Below are 18784 nucleotides of genomic sequence, written 5' to 3' on the forward strand. Positions count from 1 at the left end.
GTATTTCCTAAAAGAAAACATATGGAAATGTTTATTCATCCTTATTGGTCATGTAGCATGTCTATTTCTTATTAAAAACAGTGTGGTTTGAGCCCTGAATGCTGATTGGCTGACAGCCATGGTGTATCAGACCGTATACCACGGGTATGACAAAACATGTATTTTTACTGCTCTAATTACCTTGGTAACCAGTTTATAATACCAATAAGAGACATCAGGGGGTTGTGGTATATGGCCAATAAACCACACCACCTCAGGGCTTATTGCTTAAACAATCTTCTCCCAACCTTTAATCTGACTAAACTATAGTAATATTCAAATATGCAACCTGGTTTCAGAGCATTTCGTATTATTCTGTATGTAAATCTGAGATACTCATTTAGTATGATATGTTACGTTTCGTATGGTATTTGTGGATGTCCGTCATCTATTTTGTATGATATGTTACGATTTAGAAAACGTAGAATATGCTACGAATTTGCAAAGTGTACATTATGTTACGAATTCTAATTTGTTGTGGCTAACATTAGCTAGGTGGCTAATGCTAGTTAGCTGGCTAACTTTAGCTAGGATAGGGGTTATGGTTAAGGTAAGGATTAAGGTTAAAGAGTTAAGGTTAGGGTTAACTAAAAGGGTTAAGGTTAGGGGAAGGGTTAGCTAACATGCTAAGTAGTTACAAAGTAGCAAAAAAGTAGTAAGTAGTTGTTGCTAAAATGCTAAAATTGTCCATGATGAGTTTCGAACACACAACCTTTGGGTTGCTAAACATTCGCATTATACACCCAGCCATCCACCCCAGATCCCAGAAATGTTCCACACACATAAAAAGCGTATTTTTTGCACAAATGTATTTACATCCCTGTTAGTGAGCATTTTTCCTGTGTCAAGATAATCCATCCGCCTGACAGGAGTGGCATATCAAGAGGCTGATTTAACAGCATGACCATGACACAGGTGCACCTTGTGCTGGGGGCAATAAAAGGCCACTCTAAAATGTGCAGTTTTGTCACATCACAATGCCACAAATGTCTCAAGTTTTGAGGGAGTGTGCAATTGGCATGCTGACTGCAGGAATGTCCACCAACATTTTTGCCAGAGAATTTAATGTTCATTTCTCTACCATAAGCCCCCTCCAACGTCATTGTAGAGAACTTGGCAGTACGTCCAACCGGCCTCACAATCAGACCACGTGTAACCATGCCAGACCAGGACCTCCATATCCGGCTTCTTCACGAGGGATCGTCTGAGACCAGCCACCCGGACAGTTGGTTAAACTGTGGATTTGCACAACCCAAAGAATTTTTGCACAAACTGTCAGAAAACGTCTCAGGGAAGCTCATCTGCGTGCTTGTTGTCTTCACCAGGGTGACCTGACTGCAGTTTGGCATGATAACTGCCTTCATTTGAGAAATGCTCACCTTCGATGGCCACTTGCATGCTGGAGAAGTGTACTCTTCAAGGATAAATCCCAGCTTCAACTGTAGCGGGCAGATAGCAGACAGCGTGTATGGCGTCGTGTGGGCGAGCGGTTTGCTGATGTCAACATTGTGAACAGAGTGCCCCATGGTGGCAGTGGGGTTATGTCATGGGCAGGCATAAACTACGGACAACAAACACACTTGTTTTTTATCGATGGCAATAAATGTCGCAAGGATTTGTACACCATTCCTGGAAGCTGAGAATGTCCCAGTTTTTCCGTGGCCTGCATACTCACCAGACATGTCACCCATTGAGCATGTTTGGGATGCTCTGGATTGACGTGTACGACAGCGTCTTCCAGTTCCCGCCAATTTCCAGTAACTTCGCGCAGCCATTGAAGAGGAGTGGGACAACATTCCAAAGGCCACAATCAACAGCCTGATTAACTATGTGAAGAAGCTGTGTTGAGGCAAATGGTGGTCACACCAGATACTGACTGTTTTTCTGATCCACGCCCCTACCTTTTTTTTAAGGTATCTGTGACCAACAGATGCATATCTGTATTCCCAGTCATGTGAAATCCATTGATTAGGACCTACTGAATTTATTTAAACAAACTGATTTCCTTATGTGAACTGTAAGTGAGTAAAATCTTGCATGTTGCATTTATATTTTGGTTCAGTGTAGTCTATGAGACCAGGCTGAAATGTGTTAGATCAGGTGCAGCATGCTCTTTCATCTTTCAAAGCACCCATCCAGATAGGCCTATCAAAAGTTTGGGGTATCACAATAGTTACTACACAAAATAACATATCTCCTCCACACAATATTAAAGAATGTATGTTTGTGACCCATTTATTCAACCATGAAAATAAAACCCACATGAATATATTTACCATTTCGTTTTTCAACTCCTATTCACACTATAAAAAATGTGTGCTATATATTCATGCTACAGGTGTTCCCCTCAATATGGGACCATCCTCATCTTTAAACCCCACATCCTCATTTTGGCATATATTTATTGTATCGGGTTCTGAGGGTAGCTTTGAATGTGTCTGGTTAAGATTAGGCAAGTAATCCCAATTGGTTAAGGTTAGGCAGGTTCAGGGTTTAGATTAAGTTTAGGAAAGAAATGTGATTGGTTAAGTTTAGGGTTAAGGTGTATGGCAACCTGTGTGTAACATTAGTTCTGCCCTCAAAACAAGATTGAATAAGGTTTAACTCTTGCATTACAAATTTACATACCATAAATTACTTATCTCCAACAGGCTACCTTTAAGAAATTGAAAAATAGAAAGTCAATGAGTTTCTTGCAACTCTGAATTAGACAATAATGTAACCCTGTATGGCTGGAGATCAACAGTAGCCTATCATCCTAAAGCAGGGGAAGCCTTTACACAGCGAACAGATGTATTGGAACATTAAAGTGATTTATTGAACTTCCCTGTTTCTTTTATTGAATGATATTTTGACTTGCTGCAGGAATAGGGCCAGCACAGTCTTCACGATAGCACACAAATTGCACTGGGGAGGGCAATTTCCACAAGATTTTGAATCGGCCCGGAAACATTTAAATGCCCCAAACTTCAGGCTTGGCCCTCAAATCCATGGTAGGTGAAAAATTATAAAACAGTTCTCAGCCTGACAAGCAATAATATGAAAAGGATATAAATCAAGAAGTCACCCCTTTATTTCCTCTGTTGAAATTATTAAACATCTAGAGACCTCACACACTGTTTACTGTGGTGGAGATTGTGATTATTTTGGCAAGTGTTCAGAAAGAATGTGCTAATGCTACTAAGAATTCAGTAACAATTCAATTTTCACAAATGCTACCTGGGATTTGTTCCCTCAATAATATAATTTACACACAAAAGTATAATCAGTTGGATTAGATAAAGCACCAAGAAATTGAGAAAAGCAAAGCAACGTCATGATTTGGATCTATGATTATCGTGCAATGGCAGAGTCAAAATAAAGCAGAGAAAACATCCAAACATTCTCCAAGTAAGACATCGAAGCACTCTTGGTGCATGTTGAAGCATCTTAATGTATATTCCCACAGTGCTGCTCCTCCTCTTCATCGTACTCTACGGCTCTGGCCCAATCAAACACCAACCCCTTGCCCCTTCTTCCTATTGACTCCTCCTCCAGGATCTGAAGGGATTGTTGAGGCATCAGCAGTAGAGTAAACATTCCACCTAGTCTAGAAGGCTAACTGGAGTTTCTGCCATATTGGTTAACACCTTTCCAGTCATTCCAGACTGCTGAGGGACCGTCAACGAAGAATTAGGAATAGAGACAGGAGATCAGTTTTGATTTGCGGCCGTCTCCTCCTCCCCATCCTCAGCCCTCCTCCTCCCCATCCTCCTCTTCCCCGTGGGAGGAGAGTGACCTGAGACCTGGGGAACGATGGTCTAGTGCCTCCTGCTGGACGTGTTGAATAGCCACAATGCCTGTGAGGAGGGCGTAGCTCAACATGGCGCCCAGGGCAACCAGGACCGACAGCAGCTGCTTGCGCCTCTTACCAGGCTCGTTGTCAGCGTCACCCCCTTCAGGCTGGGAGGACACCTTGCGACTGATACCTTCTGCACAAAAGATAAACAAGGAAAAGTGTGAGACATGGAATTCAGAAGTTAACAACAATAGCAAGTTACATAATAGATATCATTGAAGACAATGTCATACTGCATGTACAGTATGTTATGTGGTCCCACACCTCGTCCCTCGCTGGGGAAGTAGAGCGCCAGGATGTTGGAGCAGAAGTGGCTCAGGTTGTCCAGTGACTTGAGGTGCTGCTGGAGTCTTGCATTGGGCAGTTTCATCTTCAGGATGGGCACCAAGTAGCCAAAGACAAAAGCATCCAGAGATGAAGGTCTGGAGGGAACAGCGTCATGTAGTTAGAGATACATATGGATGCCATGCAAGTGAATTGAGGTGCTGAATTCCCAGTTTAATGTCGAGGTAGAACCTCTCTGTGTGGACTTACGAGTCTCCGAAGAAGAACTTGTTTGAGCCCAGCCTCTGCGAGATAAGGTTCATACACTCCATAGCATCGCGGTACAGCTGGAGAGAGAAAGGTGTTGACAAACCGACCTCAGGCCAAATTCTCACATAATTTTGAATCATGATATATTCCTTATTATAAACTGGGTGGTTCGAGTCCTGAATTCTGATCAAATCAAAGTTTGTCACGTGCGCCAAATACAAACAATAGTGCAAAAAAGGTATTAGGTGAACAATAGGTAGGTAAAGAAATAAAAACAACAGTAAAAAGACAGGCTATATACAGTAGCGAGGCTATAGAAGTAGCGAGGCTACATACAGACACCGGTTAGTCAGGCTGATTGAGGTAGTATGTACATGTAGATATGGTTAAAGTGACTATGCATATATGATGATGATGAACAGAGAGTAACAGTAGCGTAAAAAAGGGGTTGGCGGGTGGTGGGTGGCGGGACACAATGCAGATAGCCCGGTTAGCCAATGTGCAGGAGCACTGGTTGGTCGGCCCAATTGAGGTAGTATGTACATAAGTGTATAGTTAAAGTGACTAAGCATATATGATAAACAGAGAGTAGCAGTAAAAACACCTGATTGGCTGACAGCTGTGGTATTTGAGACCGTATACCACGGGTATGACAAAACATTTATTTTTACTGCTCTAATTACGTTGGTAACCAGTTTATAATAGCAATAAGGCCCCTTGGGTTTGTGCTATATGGCCAATATACCACGGCTAAGGGCTGTGTCCAGGCACTCCGCATAGCGTCGTGCGTAAGAACCAGTGGCGGATTTAGGCATAGGCGAAATGGGCAGCCGCCCTAAGCGGCATCTTGCCGGGGGCATGAGGCGCCCGCACAAAAAAAAAAAAAAAATCAGAATGGTGACATTTGCGCGATCGGTTTTCTATCGCTCATTTGCACATCACGTCAATGATATCATGTCACCGTGTGGGACTGTGGGTCAATTAACCTTTGAGTGGGCGCCCTGATTCTAATTTTGTTTGTGTGTTTTTTGTTAGGAATAAGGTAATAGTGTAATAATTGAATTCTCTTTTTTATTTGTATTTATATACTATAATTTGTTTCTATGTCTTTGTTACTTCTTTTTGATATTTAAGAGTCTTATTTTTGTATATATATTTATATCGTCGTTAAATGTTATAATTATTTATTTGTTGTTCCAAATGTCTGAATAAAAATTACAGTTAGTGCAGAATGGTGCTGAAGGGGGGGTTCACCCAGGGAGCCATACAAGCTAGAACCGCCACTGATAAGAACAGCCCATAGCCGTGGTATATTGGCCATATACCACACCCCCCTGTGCCTTATTGCTTAAATTAACTTCTGCAAGAGGTTATACCAAAACACTGGTCTAGGGTCAGCTTTCCGCATCCATATTCAGATCTTTAACCATTACAAGACTGAAAAAAGGTACCCTGGACCTGAGCCGTGTATGTAGATAAGCTTTGCCCTGGACCAGCGCTTTGGGAAACAAGTCGAGTTCCCATGACAAGCCTATAAACCATTACGTCATCACAGGGAGCAATGATGTCTTGAAGCATGCTTCAGCTCAGCTATGGAGGCAAGTCCAATGTTCACACCTCTCTCAGCACATGGTTTAATCACAGTGTAACACCTCCAATGGCCCTATTCACACATTCTTTTTTGTTTTGTTGATAACCTATCCCAATTCACACACTTGGAATTTTATGGACATTTTTAGGTGTTTTTAATGAAAAGTAGTAGTCTAACTTGCTAACAGAAGTGGTATATTTAAAATGTGTGTTGTACAAGACCGAACTGGACAAGAACTCAAAACCAACACATGTGGTTGGCACTCAGGAAATAGTCTTGAACCTCTTTTTTTCATTTAAAACATGGTTTATTGCTTTTTACTGTTCACAGGTGTTACAGCATGAATTTCTTCCTCAATGCATGACTGCATGAGTGCCAACCGCATATTTTGGTATCAGGTGACATTTTTGCAGAGTGATGCTTTCTCAACAATATATGTATCTAAGGTTTTTCCTTCATACCATAAAAAAAAAAAATCACAGTATTATTTTTTACATTAAGAATTCTGTATAAACAATATAAATGATATGGTACCAATACAGTATGTCCCCCATACTAGACTGATTGCAAAGGGCCCCATAATAAAATGTTCTTTGGAAAGATTAGAAAGACTATTAAAACAACAATTGCCTTTGGGTGTACCTACCTACCTCCTCCATCTCCCCCTCAACTCACCTCCTTCTCCACCTCCTCCCCTGCTGTCAACTCTTCGTCTCCCCTGACCAGCCTCAGCCTCTGCAGCTGCTGGCGCTGGATGCTGCCGGGCAGGAAGAAGTTCAGAGGGAATGGGGCGTGTTCCGCGTGCCAACGCCGAGTCACCTCCACATAGTTCTTAGGGTCAATCCACCGAGTATAGACCTAGACCAGAAAGAGAGAGAAGCACAAAAGTGTGAAAGAGATGCAAAAGGGCTTCTACAAGCTAGAGGTAATGACATAGTAGTCACTATGAATTAGAATCCTTAGGATATTCAGATTTTTCAAACAGACACAAAATACAGAAGTTGAGCTACACATTTTGGCATTGAGAGCACAGTGGCTGTTTATCCCACTTCAAAGTGCTGCAGGAAGCCACAGGTTGTTCCATGTTGACACGGTTCTGCTGGCACAGGAAACAATGTTTGAGGTATTTCTTTATAGGACACAATGAAGCACCAGGTATAATTACCTACAATCTTTCTAGCGAGACAGAGAGAAGCGAGATTAAGTAGGACAAAAACGCAGTATGCGGTTATATGACAGAATTATAATAACTTTTTGCCATAATCGGAGTGATGTGGCACAACCCAGTCACTAGTGCACAACTAGTGACATCTTCCACGTCATCTCATTCTTGCAGAAATGTCTTCTACAACCTCGTCACTCATTCTATCCACACACACGTTCTCTATCACTCCCTTCAGCCCCCTCCCTGTCTGTCTTGTTCTCTCTGAGTAACTGTGATCCTCACCAGAGCTGGCATCAGTTTTTCCTCCAGGAGTGAGATGAAGGCCAGAGTGTCTGCTCCCTCTTTGGCAGACAGGTCAAAGTCGGCATTGTATTTCTGAAAGATAGGTTCATATCACAACACACTTCAGGCATTTCATCAACTTTCACGAACATCACCGACAGGATTCACGGACCACAACATCTTAAACCAGTCTTGCTGTTGTCAGGTATTCTAAATCGTTTTTAAAGCCCTTCTGGAACAATACCATGAGCCGCCTTGGCGCGATTACACCATTAGCACTGTCAATGTTCTCCGGAAACCCATTCAAAAAACTGAAAAGCTACCTCTATGTGGAGGCCTTTATGGGACTCCTGGCAGTCTAGGTGTTCTGGGTCAAGTGTTTACCATCTAACCTCATGACTGCAGGGCAGTCAGTCTGAAATGGTGCACGCTGGGGTCAAGAAGAACTCAACATGACTGGAAATCTTAGAGAGATTCTCTCTCTACCTCCCTCTCCCTCCCTTGCTCTGGAGGGTAAAATGAGCAGTTTTTGACTGACTTTGGGAGGTTTGTCTGGAAACCCCACCATCCTTACCCCTTTACTGTCTAATCCTTTGGGATGATCTCACCAGGGTTTCCTCCCTGTTCGCTCACATTGACACCACAACATCACTTATCAATCTGCTTTGCATTGTGGTTTCTAACATCTCTACTGCAGTAGCTCACAACCCACCTACCAGTCAGGGGGCAGTAAGTATCTTGGCTAATGGGTTCCATCTGGGCATTAGCTGAAGTGTGCATTTAATTGAACTTGGGGGATGGGAGGAAAGATCATAGGAGACATTGCTTTTTTCAATGGGAAATTGGATCATAATTCACTTTAAGCAAGTGTGAAACAGAGCATGGAGCAGCTCTTTCAGACAAAGCAGAGGACTGTGCTGTACATGAGCAGGCGGACTCTCTGTCACCTGTTTCCTGAGGTGGATGATGATGTCACTGGGCCGAGAGAGGCTCCCATTCTCGCTGGTCTTCAGGGCAGGCAGGGAGCCTAGCAAAGGAGAAAAATGCATCATAAAGACGGGCACCTCACAACACCACTCATTAACAGCCACTGTTAATGTGACCATTACAGACCGATGGAGAGAAAACAGGAGTGGGATAGAGAGAAAATCTAGAGATGAAGAAGAGAGAAAAGGCAGAGGAGAGCCATTGGTGAAGAGAGGGAAGACATTAAGTCTGGAAAGTAAGAATCAAGAAAAACATAGATGGAGAAATAATATAGTAAGATAAAGGAATAACAAGAACAAAGTGAAAAGGAGATATTTTCTGCCCATTTTATAGAGAGCACATTTCCTTCCATTGCATTTCTTAGTCTCAATGTGTTCCCTCTCATTATAGGAGAAAATGCATAGTTCTGAAGTAAATTAATGCAGCAATGTTTCTCGAGTTGAGACAAAACAATATAAAAAGGACCTAAAAACTAAAGACATCTTACCGGTGGGACTTCTCCAGGGGTTGCCGATCTTGTGAAGTTTGAGGGGTGCGCCTGCAAACTTTGCATAAGCCTGAAGGGAGATGATTAACAGATTAACGCTGAGCTAAAACATGTTGAGCCAGACATACCTTCGTTTCCACAGCCTTGTATAAAAAAAAGCATCCGGGAAGCATCCAAGCTAGGCCCAAAATAATTCCACTGACATAAAGGGAGGGGGAGGGAGGCATGAACACCTCAATTAAGGCAGACCCTTAGGACCCAATGCACAGCATGTAAAAACAAACAGCAAGCATATAAACAACATGATTGTGTGATAGGCTGCCTAACTCTAGACACCACAAACACCAGGCTATACTCCATAACCTTTAGCACAACAGCAAAGTCTGGCCTACCCGGGCCAAACCCTAACCCGGGCGACGCTGGGACAATTGTGCGCCGCCCTATGGGACTGCCAATTACGTCCGGTTGTGATACAGCCTGGAATCGAACCAGGGTCTGTAGTGACGCCTCTAGCATTGAGATGCAGTGCCTTAGACCGCTGCGCCACTCGGGAGCCCCAAAAATAAAACACCCGAAACAAAAAGGATGAAATTAAAGGTTGACACTAGGAATGAGACATTGAGCCTTCTGAAAAGGATGGACAAAAATATATACTTTGCGCAGATGCAAAATTGCTAATTAATTATTTGTAAAAACCTGTCCCTAATCACTGTGGACGGACATAAACACCTGTAGATGTAACAATGTAGATTACACAATACTGATTTTTTATCAATGGGAGGGGAATTTCTTGCATTAGACTGTTCGGATGGAGATTATGGAAGAAAGGATGTGGAGCCTGCCCTGCCTGAAAGAGTCCTGGAGCATGCAGTGTGCGTAGGCAAGGCAAGGGAGTGGCAGGTAGCTGAGCCAGTTGTGATGGAACAAACTGTTCCTGAAGAGATAAGTAGCCTATAAGGAGATTGAAAAAGTAGAAGGAAAGCAGTACAAGACCAGAGTAAAAAGGCCTGCGAAGGAGAAACTTCAATAGGCCTAATAGAAACAGAATAGGTGTCTAAACATAGCCTACATTCTCAAACTAAGATCAGGGCCCAGATTCACAAAACACTTCTTACACAAAAACTTAAGAAGCTTTTTATGAAAAAAATATAAGTTCATAAGATAGTTCGTAAGTGCAATTCCTCAACAATATCTTAAGATTTTATGATTTTCTTACAAACTTCTCAAATATCTTCTTAAAATGTTTGTTGCTAGGCAACCAATTTAGCTAGCTATCTAGCTAGCAATGGCAATCATGTTAGCATAATTCGTAGTGAGATTGCTGTTACTAAAACATGTCCGTTGGTTTAAAATAATCCATACAGAAACTTTCAGATGAAGTTTGTGAGTGAATTAAACATGTTCAATCGCTTTCATGAGCTTATTCTCAGACTGCCCAGAGTTTAGAACAAGGGTTTAGCCATCTTGGAATTAAGAACAAATCCAATAACTTTATTTTCAAGAATCACATTTCTTCTTAACTTTTGCTTAAGGAAGAAACATAATAAATAGAGAAAGAACATTTCCAATAACATTTTTGAGGAATAGCAACTTTGCTTGACTTTCTTCATAAATCTATAGTGATGGAAAAAATGGCAGTTAAGAAGAAATTTCTTCTTAAGGTTGTGTCAATCTGGGCCCAGGTCACCATTCATGGAATGGTCCTTCATTTCCGCTTACTGTGTCCTGCACTCACAAGGGAAATCATATTCCAGAATGAAATAAGCAAACAGTAATCGACTGCATTAATATGCCTTTCAATGGATCTCAAAGCAATTGTTGTATTGCAGCAGACATGATACAAAGTAGCCTAAAGACACATTGCACTATAGATTGACAAGGCAAATGCGCACAGCAACATTTATGATTGTATCTGGCTGATGGATAGCCATACATAAAATGAAGTTCCTATAAATGTGGTTTGGCAGAGGTGAACAGGTCGACCTGACTGTGCTTGCAGACAGGTGTGACGGGACGTAATCTCATGGAAAAGAAGAGGTAATTCCTTCAACAGTGTCCGCAAGTACTTTACAAACCCCACTGTCAGCTGGCCCCAGGGCATTAAGAATGGCCTTAAATGTTTTAATGTATCCTATAATCATCAAAACCGATAACACATAAAATAATTTATATACAGTCATTCAATACCTTTCACCTCAGAGAAGAAATATAATCATGTAATTTAGGGTCTGCCCACAATAATGACAAACTGATCATATCACAATCACAAGCAGACATTTGTATTAAGTCAAGCACAGTACACGACCGTGGCTTATTTAGATTGTACAATGTACAGCAATAGTATCAACATTGGGCCTGGTGCTCCACTGTGAAGAACAGATATCACTTCAGATTGAAAGAAATACTCATTCAAGAAGGCAGAACTAGATCTTCAATAATGGAATAGCCAGTGAAAGTTAAGAGAGGAATGGAGAAAAGCTGAGGTTCTCTCTGCAGTTGGCCAAAGTCACCCAACCAAAATGTCATTAAACACATCAAAGGCTGACATCATGGCTACGACTTTATTAGGAAATTCCTCAACTTTTTATCTTTGGTTGTAAACATGAAGACTAGCTAGACTGAAAATAAAATTCATACCTACCCTATAGGTCTAAAACACATAACTAATATATTGGTAGGCCTATACAGATATGTAGCCTAGGTGAAGGCCTATCTAGAATGAATTATTGTGCATATTGCATACCATAACACACACACACACAAAACATAAGGAACACCTGCTCTTTCCATGACAGACTGACCAGGTGAAAGCTACGATCCCTTATTGATGTCACCTGTTAAATCCGATTTAAAATCAGTGAAGTGGAGGAGATTAGTGAAATAATGATTTTTAAGCCTTGAGACATGAATTGTGTATGTGTGCCATTCAGAGGGTGAATGGGCAAGACAAAAGATTTAAGTGCCTTTGAATGGGGTATGGTAGTAGGTGCCAGGCTCACCGGTTTGAGAGTGTCATGAACTGCAACGCTGCTGGGTTTTTCACATAACCGTTTCCAATGTATCAAGAGTGGTCCCCAACCCAAAGGACATCCAGCCAACTTGACAACTGTAGGAAGCATTGGAGTCAACATGTGCCAGCATCCATGTGGAACACTTTCGACACCTTGTAGTCCATGCCCTGACAAATTGAGACTGTTCTGAGGGCAAAAGGGCTGAAACTCAATATTAGGAAGGTATTTTTAATGTTTTGTACACTCAGTGTATATACTATACAGTGCATTTGGGAAAGTATTCAGACCCCTTCACTTTTTCCACATTTTGTTACATTACAGCCTTATTCTAAAGTGGATTAAATAAATCTACACACAACGCCCAATAATGACAAAGTGAATACAGGTCTTTAGAAATGTTTGCAAATGTATTAAAAATAAAAAAACAGAAATACCTTATTTACATAAGTATTCAGACCCCACCGTACTCTCCTCTGCATGAGAGACTACAAACAGGTGCACGTAATTGAGTGCTAGCCTACATTGCACTGCCAATCATTTTTTTTTCCATTATTGCTTAATAAAACAGAGCAACACACTTCTCATCTGAGGAATGTAAAGAGAGACACTGCTTTTCTGGATATGTATGAATGCCACTTGCCTGTAGTAGAAAAACGTAGGCTACTACTGAATTTGTTTAACAAATAAGAGGGCTACCAGTGGATGGGTATCACTAGACTAGGGTTAGGCTAAGGGCAATTTCACACTAAAAGAGTGATGCTGAGATTCAGATTTTTCACTTTAAAATGTATGCCAAACTTTGCATCTGCACTGTTCTTCAAGTGAATGTGTTTTTGTATCGTTAAAAGTAGACCCTATGCATAGAGTTGTATGGTTTGTTTAACTTTGCAATCATTGTTTTTGTTTGACCTATATTTTAAAGTGAAAAATCTGAGTCTCAGGATTAGTCTGTTACTAACTAAACATCAATCCCTTACATGATGTTCTAATTAACTATGCTTACTATGATAATTAGACTAGCCATTGGCAATAACGTACGCTATAAACATAAGCTAATCCAGCAGTAACCATCAAGTAGATATGCTAATGCTGTCATTTTTAAATAACGAAAAAATAAACATTTTTAAAGAAACCTTCCAGATTCTCTTATTCACTTTTGCAATTTCCTAATAGGTGGAATGTACAGACCTCTAGCCTAAATGCAGTGACATTTTGCCAGTTCACTAATGGAAAGAATGAGCTCTGTGAATGTGACACATCATCAGACACAAATCTACCCAGTTGCAGTGAAAACCCAGGGGGCATCCTGGAAAACTCTGAATGAAATTGCTAATTTCCAGACAAGAGTTTGTCCAAGAGTATGATGTGTCACTAACATGGCTCCAGTTCAGTAGCCACTTTGTGGTTTCAGAGACCACACTGAGACACAAACTAAAAGCAAGCAAGATGTGCATTTTCCAACCACCAAAAAAATATCAGGGGAGGAAAGTCACTTTCCAGACCCACATTTGACATCTTGTTCCGTCCAGTAAGATGTGGGTCCAAAATACACACATTTTTAAAAAATGGTTTAATGTCTGAATATTTGCCAGGGAGGAAAATGTAGTTTATGATGCTCAAATCTGGTTTAATCAAGCCTGCAAGGTAATATAAGCTGTCATATGTGGCTTGTGAACACATCAGTCATTTAACTGAACATGCACAATGGAAATATTGTGGTTTACAGTAATACATTAGATGTTTTGGGTGGCCTTGTATTAAGAGAAAACCAAATGGAACATTATTAGGTTTTACATTGAAGGAATGTTCAGCTAAATCAAAAACACTGCTTCCAGTCAGATACATACAACACAATCTTTGGGGTTTGTACAGTCGTGGCCAAAAGTTGAGAATGACACAAATATTAATTTTCACAAAGTCTGCTGCCTCAGTTTGGATGATGTCAATTTGCATATATTCCAGAATGTTATGAAGAGTGATCAGATGAATTGCAATTAATTGCAAAGTCCCTCTTTGCCATGCAAATGAACTGAAAAAAGCTTGTCCGGAGAAGACAAGGTGAGCGCTACCATCAGTCCTGTGTCATGCCAACAGTAAAGCATCCTGAGACCATTCATGTGTGGGGTTGCTTCTCAGACAAGGGAGTGGGCTCACTCACAATTTTCCCTAAGAACACAGCCATGAATAAAGAATGGTACCAACACATCCTCCAAGAACAACTTCTCCCAACCATCCAGGAACAGTTTGGTGACGAACAATGCCTTTTCCAGAAACTCCCCAGACCTTAATCCCATTGAGAACTTGTGGTCAATTCTCAAGAGGCGGGTGGACAAACAAAACCCCACAAATTCTGACAAACTCCCAAGCCTTGATTATGCAAGAATGGGCTGCCATCAGTCAGGATGTGGCCTAGAAGTTAATTGACAGCATGCCAGGGCAGATTGCAGAGGTCTTGAAAAAGAAGGGTCAACACTGCAAATATTGACTCTTTGCATCAACTTCATGTAATTGTCAATAAAAACCTTTGACACTTATGAAATGCTTGTAATTATACTTCAGTATTCCATAGTAACATCTGACAAAAATATCTAAAGACACTGAAGCAGCAAACTTTGTGGAAATTAATAGTTGTGTCATTCTCAAAACTTTTGGCCACAACTGTATACATGGGTACCATGAGAACTGTACCATGATGGACATACCTGGAATTTCCTGTAAGAAACTGAGGGGGGAGCGAAAGCCAGTTACAGTTGCCTCTGCTGCATTGTAGCTAGTTAATAAAGCCATATCCCCTAAAAGCTGTGTATAGAGTGGTACATGTAAGACAAAAGGCACCAGACAATAGCCTTAAGAATAGCCTTATCTTCGCTCCAGATGTCTTCCAAGATTGCACACTGCACACATTCCTTCATTACTTCCTCCTCATTTGTCAACTTTAGGGCTATAACGTTGGTAGGGTAGCCGAACACCTGCATGATCTGTGTGGTTAATCATGTGTTAGGCTATGCTGCATTCCTATGTTGAATTTATGGATTACGATTGTAATGTTCATAATTCATGATTGACAGGTAATCAATCACATGTTCAAACATTTGGCACCAGTAGTTAGGGATAGCCTACAAGATGACAGGTCATAAACTGTCCAGTCCAGATCCTAATAATTATTAGGATTCTTTGGGTGTCACAACATGTAGCTAGTTGCTTTAATGCCATTGTTTCTGAATCTAGGCCTATTATTATAGCTGTGTTGCAGAATATTGTATGGCAACACACACACATTTGTTCTACTCTCCTTGTGGGGTCAGTTGAATGCATTCAGATGTACAACTGACTAGATCCTTTCCTTTCTAAACAATTGATTCCCATTCAAAATCCTATTTTCCCTAACCTTAACCCAAAACCCTAATTGTAACCCTAACCACTAAGACTAAAATAGCCATTTTCCTTGTCCCCACAAGTATAGTAAAACCAAAAACACTCACACCAGTGGTGGTCGGTGCAGTTTAGGAATAGGGAGGACATTTTTATATTTTTTATGAGCATGGCCATTTCTATTACAGCGTATTGGATGACTGTCATTACCATTCCATTCACCCAGCTCAATGTAACATTGATAGGTTTAGGCTACTACATGATACAAAAATGTGCCCTATACCCATCGTTGCTACAACCTAGACTACAAATGAAAGTGTATAATGTAGGTGCACAGGCTGAGAGACAAATTGGAGTACTCGAGGTGACAGACAGTGACACATTCAATACCGCCTGGAACAATCTTGCCTGTATCTAGCTGATCTGGGGTTTAATCATTAGTCCAAACAGTTTCTATTTGACAAATTCCTGTAGGTCCATCCCCGTTTCAGAAACATTTTGCAACAGAAATCGGCGGAATGAATACACCCCTGATCACCTGCACACACAGTTCACTTTCATAGCAGCCCCATACAGCATCATCACAATGCTCGTTTAATAAATCCTTTTCGCATCTACGCGGTCTCCTCCTCTCTCCTTTTCCCTTCACTTCACTTGTGGACTTCAGTGCACAACACAACATCTGTCTGTGACCAGGCAAAAAAAATAATAATAATAATAAAAATAAACTCTACAAGCCAAACCGTCATACCATAATCGCTAACCGCTACACAGCCTACATCGTTGTCACCATATCAGTTAACGTCATAGTCAACATAGCTACTAGAACTAACACGTTAGTAAACCCATAATACAATCCATGTGTACAATCACACAGTCCAGTGAACAGCAAGCAGTTTAGCAGTTACACCGACGGGCTCCAGTGGCAATAAATTAATACAACCGAAAGCTTACCTTGACTAGGATCACCTTAGCTAGCTAGCCAACATAAAAATAGCATTCCTCTCTGTTTGAGTCAGGTTGTTGAGTAGGCTAAATTAGCTGCATTAGCTAGCTAGCTAAGTAAGTGAAAGGTAAACTAACTAAAAAAAAACATAGCTAGCTCCCCCTCGCTCACTATGCTACTTCTCCTTAATTTTGGAATATTTTTTTATTCTAAAAAACTGTTAAACTATTGTCTTTCTCTCTGAGTCAACTACTCAACAAATGTTATACACTGCAGTGCTAGCTAGCTGTAGCGTATGCTTACGGTACTAGATTAATTCTCTGATCCTTCGATTGGATGGACATGTCAGTTTATGCTGCAAGAGGTCTGATAGGTTGGAGAACGTCCTCCGGAAGTCATTATAATTACTGTGTAAGTCTATGAGTGAGAACCATGAGACTCCAAGGTTTAAATTGAAGTCAATGTACCCAAAGGAGGACGGAAAATAGCTGTCCTCTGGCTACACCATGGTGCTACCCTATAGGGTGCCGTTAAGGCTACTGTAGAACTTCATTGCAAAACACTGTTTTAATCAGTCATTTGGTGACGTGAATATATTTAGTATAGTTTTATAATCTAAAAAGGATAACTTTATATATGTTTCACTATTTGTATTTTTCTTAAATTCACTGAGTAGGATGGTCCTCCCCTTCCTCCTCTGAGGAGCCTTCACTGAGACACACACACAGGCAGGTAGAGTCTGTACTTACAGCTGTTTACATACACCTGCTTGTTTTCATTGATTTAGTTAGCGAGGTACATTCGACTATCTACATTCTTGTGAGATTTATTTGCAAATTGCCAGTGCATGCTGCTGTTGTTGCTAGTTAGCTGCCGTTAGCTAGCTAAGTTAGCTAATAACCTTTTCTTACATAGGACGCCGCTACAATAACGGGTCGATAGCGACAATTGATAACTGGTATAATTTAGCCAGATAGCCAGCCGTAGTTACTAATGTAACAATGTTCACCTTGCAGTGTAATTACATGGTAGCAGCCCATATAACGTTAACTATCATGTAAATATACTTACTGTTACGGTGAAATGTTTATGACAAATAGCTAGACAACTAATAGATAGCCATGTCAGTAAGGGATGTGATGTTCAAGCCAACGTCATGAACATTGACATTAGCTTGCAACTGAATATGAAGGCAGCCAAGCTGTGCTATCTTGCAATGTTGATATTTCTGGAATTACATCATAATAGATATCTTACCAATACAATTAAACACTCAGTGTCGACAGATGGTAAACCCCAATCGCCTTCCCAGCAGTACAGCTCAGAGGTTGCCATATGCGAGGGGACAGCCATCTTGAAATAATTGAACGACCTTTCACTCGGAAGTGATACCTCTCGTTGCCACTGACAACGTTTACATTTATTGTCTTGACTCGTACTTCAAGAACGTTCTGTCTAGACGTTTTTGAAACTAGCCACCCCGGCCCATTGATAGAGTCCTTTGATATCAAAATCATGTATGATTAACAATATTCTGTCTATTACAATGGAACTTTGAACAACATTTGTCATTAGAAATATAATTCAACATATGTGCTCCCCCTATGTTTTTGTGGTGCAATATTTATCAGAATGTTGTAATTATTCTATAAACAGTGGTCAAATTGGTCCAACAAACTGTGGTCAACTCTCCGGACTGTCTTTTCCAAATATTTGGAGCAGGACTTTGACCTGGAAAATGTTTCCAGTGTCTATGTCAGAATAGATTTAGCAGATGTTCTGAATAAGGATAGTGTATTTTTTCTTCTAAACCAATACATGGCTTTTTAATATGTGTTTGAGGAAGATTAATGCTGGAATATTTAACTTTAACAGTTAAAGAGGCTTTTGTACTTTTGATATCTGTGGATAATGAAAGAAACTCACGCAAGGGATAATTCATACCTCTATATGTTCTTAAGAGTGGTACTGTAACAAGAACTTTGAACTCAACCTGTCTATCCATAGGGCAGAATATAAAATATGAATGAATGAAACTACTGTATAATCTATATCAAATGCTTCTGTTTTACTTTCTTTCACTCACTAAAGATTAATGTCAACAGGTCTACTACCTACAATGTAAGCATTGATAGAAGGAGAAGACAGGGAAGATGATCCACCTAAAGGCAATGTTTTAACCCACCCGACGGAGCTCTTAAACATGAAAATAATGCTGTGTCTGTTTTGCAACAAACTCAGCTCAGCAGCTGGCAGAGCCCGTGCCAAAGGGACATGCACAAGCCATGACATCATCAAACCGAGCAGGAGGAAAGGAGTTCACGCATTCCTATCAAGACGGGGGGAAGGGGGCAGGAGCCAAATATCACCATTCCTTCCTTTCTTACAATGGTTCCACATCTAGTCCCTGCACACATTGAGAAATGTTAACTCCTCTCCCCAATTCCCCTCAATTTTCCTCCCATGATCCTATACACTGATTATCAAACAGTCTACATATATGCTCAGTGTCAACACTTATTTTATAGATAA

The 18784-nt window shown here is 40.8% G+C and overlaps 2 protein-coding genes across 2 annotated transcripts in view; both read right to left on the reverse strand.

The window, feature by feature from the left end:
* Nucleotides 1–18784, reverse strand: part of LOC111965006 (DNA-directed RNA polymerase III subunit RPC7-like) — a 737315-nt gene that overhangs the window by 124678 nt on the left and 593853 nt on the right. The gene's annotated exons all lie outside the window — the stretch shown is intronic.
* LOC111965003 (metaxin-1) lies at nucleotides 3091–17630 on the reverse strand. Its single transcript, XM_023988938.2, has 8 exons — nucleotides 17510–17630; nucleotides 8924–8993; nucleotides 8397–8476; nucleotides 7450–7542; nucleotides 6678–6860; nucleotides 4412–4488; nucleotides 4142–4299; nucleotides 3091–4010 (listed from the first exon to the last, which is right to left on the reverse strand). The coding sequence occupies exons 1-8, from the start codon at nucleotides 17603–17605 to the stop codon at nucleotides 3769–3771; spliced, it is 999 nt and encodes a 332-aa protein (XP_023844706.1). The 5' UTR covers nucleotides 17606–17630; the 3' UTR covers nucleotides 3091–3768.

This window comes from Salvelinus sp. IW2-2015, linkage group LG6.1 (genome assembly GCF_002910315.2).
Source record: "Salvelinus sp. IW2-2015 linkage group LG6.1, ASM291031v2, whole genome shotgun sequence".
In the NCBI taxonomy this organism is placed as follows: domain Eukaryota; kingdom Metazoa; phylum Chordata; class Actinopteri; order Salmoniformes; family Salmonidae; genus Salvelinus; species Salvelinus sp. IW2-2015.

Coding starts and splice junctions, on each gene's coding strand:
- LOC111965003 (XM_023988938.2), bottom strand. CDS start 17,605: ATGGCTGTCCCCTCGCATATGGCAACCTCTGAGCTGTACTGCTGGGAA. Junction 4,300..4,411: donor AAGTTCTTCTTCGGAGACTC/GTAAGTCCACAC, acceptor TGTTCCCTCCAG/ACCTTCATCTCTGGATGCTT. Junction 4,011..4,141: donor CTTCCCCAGCGAGGGACGAG/GTGTGGGACCAC, acceptor TCTTTTGTGCAG/AAGGTATCAGTCGCAAGGTG.